We start from the raw sequence: 4983 nt of genomic DNA, 5'->3' as shown, positions 1-4983 counted from the left end.
GACTAGAGAAAACTTTGCATTTGGTCTACAGGCTCTTTTCAAGTTTAATCCAAGCAACATGCAGCGACCACCATCAAATCAGCTCAAATGGTCGGCTGTAGCTCCAGATGAGCGCGGCCTCTATGGCTCAGACTCAAAACCCGTGAACGAAGGATAATCCAGGGAATTCCAGACAGTTGTCTACATTAACGAGTCACAAAGTGCATAATTTCACATTTACGGTTTTTGAGGACATTTGCCGCAAAATATTTGAGCTATAATGAAAAAGGAGCAGCAGTGATCTTTCATAGCAAGGAAATTTTAGAAGGTGATATTTGTTAGGAACTCAGAAGATGGCGAAAGATCCAAAAGAAAAAAAAAAAGTACAAAATGGAAATGGAAGGACGACGGATTACCCTTCCATGAAATGACTAGGGGAGCTTTTATACTTGGACAACCCAATCTTGTCAATCTGGCATCACCCTGTAATGGCAGAGGAGCTTCTATACATGGATTGGAGTCTTGGAGTATATTTTATAATACTAACCTAGGTTTGCTTCCACACATCATCTCAGGCTTTCTTGAAGTTCACCAAACACTAAAGTGCCTATTGAAAGCAAACTCCTTCATTAACACTGTACCTCTTGTAGAGAACAATATGTTGATCTGTGGTAGAATGGCTAGCACTGTGAGACTGATTTATGTAATAATTCGTCAAATAATGATCATGTGCTGCTCAATGGATCCTCTGATGACTGCAAACACTCTTCTGGGTTTGAATAGAAGTAATCCTCTTCTTTAGGCCTGTCAAGGATCACCGACCTTTTTGTTGGGCCGCCCATCCGATCTGAATGGGATTCTTTTACATAAGACGAAAATTCATCCCAGGTCAGTGATCCATTAGTGTATCGATCTATCAGATCAACCAAAAGCCTTCTGTCCAGTAATATTGTTTTCTTAAAGCCAAGGAATCTGAGGAGGCATTAGACAAAGGATAAGAAAGTGTTAAGATAGATGAGTTTTGATTTCACACACAAGAGAAAAGAAACAACACGGAGACCATAAGAACAGAAACATCAAAAACCTTCCTCAGTAGATAACCACCTTCGCAAAAATCAACAATAACAAGTTCATGAATTTTAAATAAACATCAATATATCAACTGAAAAATCAACAATAACAAGTTCATGAATTTTAAATAAAAATCAAGATTCAAAATTCATTAAAGATTTCACAGCCAGAGTAAAGAACTGCCTTGATGTAGAAGGCATACACAAATTTTTGTACTCCGATAGAGAGAAAAATTGGAATGTTAAAACTTGAAGGTGTTTGAATTCCAAAATCATTTATCTGAGGCCAAAGAAACCGCTACATTAGTTTAAAAACATTAAAGGACCTTTGATATAATATATGAATCAAAAAGCAGCTGTTTGGAAGAAAAATACCTGCGGTGGCCTTCAACAACTTTAGCCATGTTTCCATCATAGGTAGGGACAAAAATATCACTTTCCAACGCGACAAGATAATCCAATGCTGCCATTTGAGATGAGTGATTCTGGAAGTACTTAAGGTCTGATGGTTCCAACAGTGTTTCCTTTCTGACCTGTTTCAAAAACCAAAAGGAACCTGTTAACAGAAGAGGAGGGAACAACTATCTATCATGTAAACAGTTAATTTCAGCTTTGATCTGCATACCAGTTTTGGATAAGATGCAGCAAGACTTGCCATTCTCCTATCACCTCCATATATTTCACCCGCTGCAACATATATTTGCATATTTGGATCAATGTCCAGTGCCCTCAACGTGAGAGCTGTTTCCTCAGGTGTTAAAGGACACAACCCATCTTTCCTCTTCAAGTCCGAATTTATTATTTTTTCTTTCCACCAAGGATAAGCATATCTGTTCAGATGAGAATGTGGACTGAGGATCAAACAAATACTTCAAGCAGCTAAAGAGCTGATAAGGAATTATGCACAGCTTACCTCATTCTTGTCAATTCTTCCACCTCTTCATCGTTGCAACCTTGAGTACAGCCTGAAAACGCCAGCATGTCCATTTCATATCGAAGGTGGAGTACCAAGAAGGGACCATTTTGCCTTAGAAGCCTTATAACTCTCTTACCCAACTCCTCTATTTGAGTGGTGAATCTCAGAGCAATAAAATTCACACGGCAGCGCAACTTCTGCAGCTCTAGAGGTTGATGATTATTGGCAAGTCGAGCATCAGTTTTATTTAGATGTACAACTTTGTACTTCTGTATCAAAGGAAGAATCTGCATACAACATGTAAAAGAGATACCAACGAGCAAAATAAATAGATAAAAATTAACAACAATACCAGGGAACTAGGAGACCTTGCATGAGCCTACAATTTGAGCTAGCTGATGGAAATTAGCAATAAGAACTTCCAAAAGTAACACATGGCAACTTTTGCAACAATGCCAGAAGCAAAAAGGACAACAATGAGCTAACCTGGTTATAATAGTAAGAAATATCCGACCAACTAACTGGTGGCATGGTATAAGTCATCCCCAGTTCCACTCTCTGCTTCAGCCTGGAAGGCAATTCTTTCAATACCCGAACCTCATCCCTTAATGATGTGATAAAATGCTCCACATCAAATATGTCTTGGAACTCACTGCAAGATCACAGATACTCGTTAAAAAGTACGAGGTGCGTTTCCAATCCAAAAATAAGGGGGGAATTAAATGGTACAGATTCCTATGTAGTTGAAACCATTTGGTAACTTCAAATACGAAAATGAGGTTAACACACCTGGGATCAGCCCAAAAGGAGGTTTTATCCAGTTCTGGTACTATAAGTGTAACATTCAAGTATCTAGCAATAGCAACCATATCGCATATCTGTAATGCAGAGAAGCAAAGCGACAAAATTAATGACAGATAAACCACATCGCCACTGTAAGATCATCCACAGATATGCACATGCGCAGCAATGTGCACGGCACAGTTGTAGCCACTCACCGCAGCTCTCATTTGATTAAGACCTCCATTGCACGAGACCATTAAGTATCCATTGTTCTTATAAACCCCTAATGCCAACAAACAAATGAGATATAGCAGTCTACAGATGACATGTTAGTTAAGCAGAACCAGCTAAAAACATAAATATATAATTTAAGTAGAAGAAAGACATCAGATGCAAACAAGTTTTTCCAACACCACAATAGTTTTATTTGACAAATATTATTCTCTTTGGATAACTTGCAGCATCACTTTTGCAGACAAACACTCATCAATTTTATTTTTTATTTTATTTTTATTAAATGCAACCAAACAATTAATCAGACAGATTTGATCAGGAAAAATAAAAAATAAAACATGCATTTTTCCACGAAATCACACAATTAATAGCTAAAAAGGACTGACTCTTTGGAGGCAAAACGCGAGCAGGAAGAGAAGGAACATTCTCTTGCAAGGCGGCAGAGACAGATTGGGAAGGCCACCCTTTCAAAACCCTAGGACCCCACATCTCACCGATTGTCGTCAACTGAACCAGACATGTCCACAACAAAACCGACGTCGTTGCCCTTACCATCCACACCTTCATTTTCGACGACGGCCTTGATATACTAATCCTTATCTTTTCTACTCCTTTAACTACCCCCATACTCTCCTCCTCCACACTTTCTCTCTATACTGCACTTTACTCCCACATTCAAAACGACCTGTCGTTCCTCTTCAACAATGCAGGATCGGTAACTTTAACAAATAAATTTCGACATCCAAAACTGAATCCAAGAAAAACAAATAAATATCAATTTCTACCCACCTCTTCAAAATCAATCAATCAAAAAACGAATGAAGAAATATCTCCACTATCTCATCAATTTTTCCGGCGAGAGAGACAACAATATTCGCCGACGGTTTTAAAAAGGAGAGAGAGAGTGGTGGAGAGTACTCGAAGAAGAAAAAAAAGAGCTGTTATGGTGTGAACCGGCAGCACAACATAGACACCGCTTCATCACTTTCCACCGGTTTTTTTTTTTCCCTACTCAGAGTTGCTTTTTCTCTCTCTTCTTACCATATTTATTTAACTATGGTTATGGCTGACTATGGTTTACGTCTTGACTCTACTTAACTCTACCCTTACATTTCAGCCAGTAAATGCTCGCCAGCTAACGCCAGTACGGGTAGCCCCACTAGAATTAAGAGTGCCTGACGTGGCAGCTGATCCGGCCGTGGTGATCTTTGATTGTCGCTACGCCGACAAAATATCGCGATAAACTACGGGTACGATGGAAACAAAGTTTTTTTAAAAAATATTTGTTCAAGAAAAATAAACATTCATATTAAAGATTTTGAAGAGAAAGGTATGAGTAGAAATGTTTTCCTCACTTTAATGTTTGGAGGATTATATATTATTTTATTTATAAATATTTTTGGATAAAATTAATTTTATTACAAGATATATTTGAAAAGTATTTGAATTTATAGAGAGTTTGTTATCTCCAAGGTCATGTTTGTTTCTCGAAAAGTAGTTTTTGAAAAATCATTTTCTAAACTTTCCCGTGTTTGTTTGCCATTAGAAAAGTTGATCAACGGAAAACACTTTCCGGTCAAAGAAAAATTTGACTTGGTTTTCAGAAAAGTATTTTTCTTTTGAACTGTGTTTGTTTTCCGGAAAGTGATTTCTGGAAAATCATTTTCCAAACTTTTTTGTGTTTGTTTGCTGTTAGTTTGCCATTAGAAAAGTTGGTTAATGGAAAACACTTTCCAATCAAAGAAAAATTTGGCTTGGTTTTAACGAAAGTGTTTTCCTGAAAAATTTGGGCGGAAAACACTTTCCAGAAATTGTGAAAAATTTAGAAATATCATTATTTGCTGATTATATCAAATTTGATTCTCAAACTTTTGATTGTTATATATATTTTGTTTTGAATATTTATTTTTCAATTTCATTTCTTAAAATTTAATTTTTATATTAACTTTGGTCCTCATTTTTATAATTGTTATTTGCTTTTCTCCTATTATTTTTTTATTG

At 36.8% G+C, this 4983-nt stretch overlaps 1 protein-coding gene across 3 annotated transcripts; it reads right to left on the bottom strand.

Annotated features, from left to right (window-relative positions):
• Window positions 1-255: 255 nt before the first annotated feature.
• On the bottom strand, window positions 256-4012 carry LOC105116072 (uncharacterized protein At1g04910-like). Of its 3 annotated transcripts, none has more exons than XM_011013251.1 (9): window positions 3901-4009; window positions 3369-3730; window positions 2964-3031; window positions 2755-2843; window positions 2452-2617; window positions 1963-2252; window positions 1675-1879; window positions 1425-1582; window positions 256-951 (listed from the first exon to the last, which is right to left on the bottom strand). In XM_011013251.1, exons 2-9 carry the CDS (start codon window positions 3607-3609, stop codon window positions 705-707), a joined length of 1464 nt encoding a protein of 487 aa, XP_011011553.1. In that variant the 5' UTR covers window positions 3610-3730; window positions 3901-4009; the 3' UTR covers window positions 256-704. The 3 variants fall into 3 exon arrangements, 2 of the variants coding, with proteins under 2 accessions (XP_011011553.1, XP_011011552.1); XR_840462.1 differs by adding an exon at window positions 1253-1329 and having other exon boundaries at window positions 860-951; window positions 3369-4012; XM_011013250.1 differs by having other exon boundaries at window positions 3369-4009.
• Window positions 4013-4983: the final 971 nt, after the last annotated feature.

Source organism: Populus euphratica, unplaced genomic scaffold (genome assembly GCF_000495115.2).
Source record: "Populus euphratica unplaced genomic scaffold, PopEup_1.0 scaffold846.1, whole genome shotgun sequence".
NCBI lineage: Eukaryota > Viridiplantae > Streptophyta > Magnoliopsida > Malpighiales > Salicaceae > Populus > Populus euphratica.
This window is presented reverse-complemented; position numbering and strand designations above follow the sequence as displayed.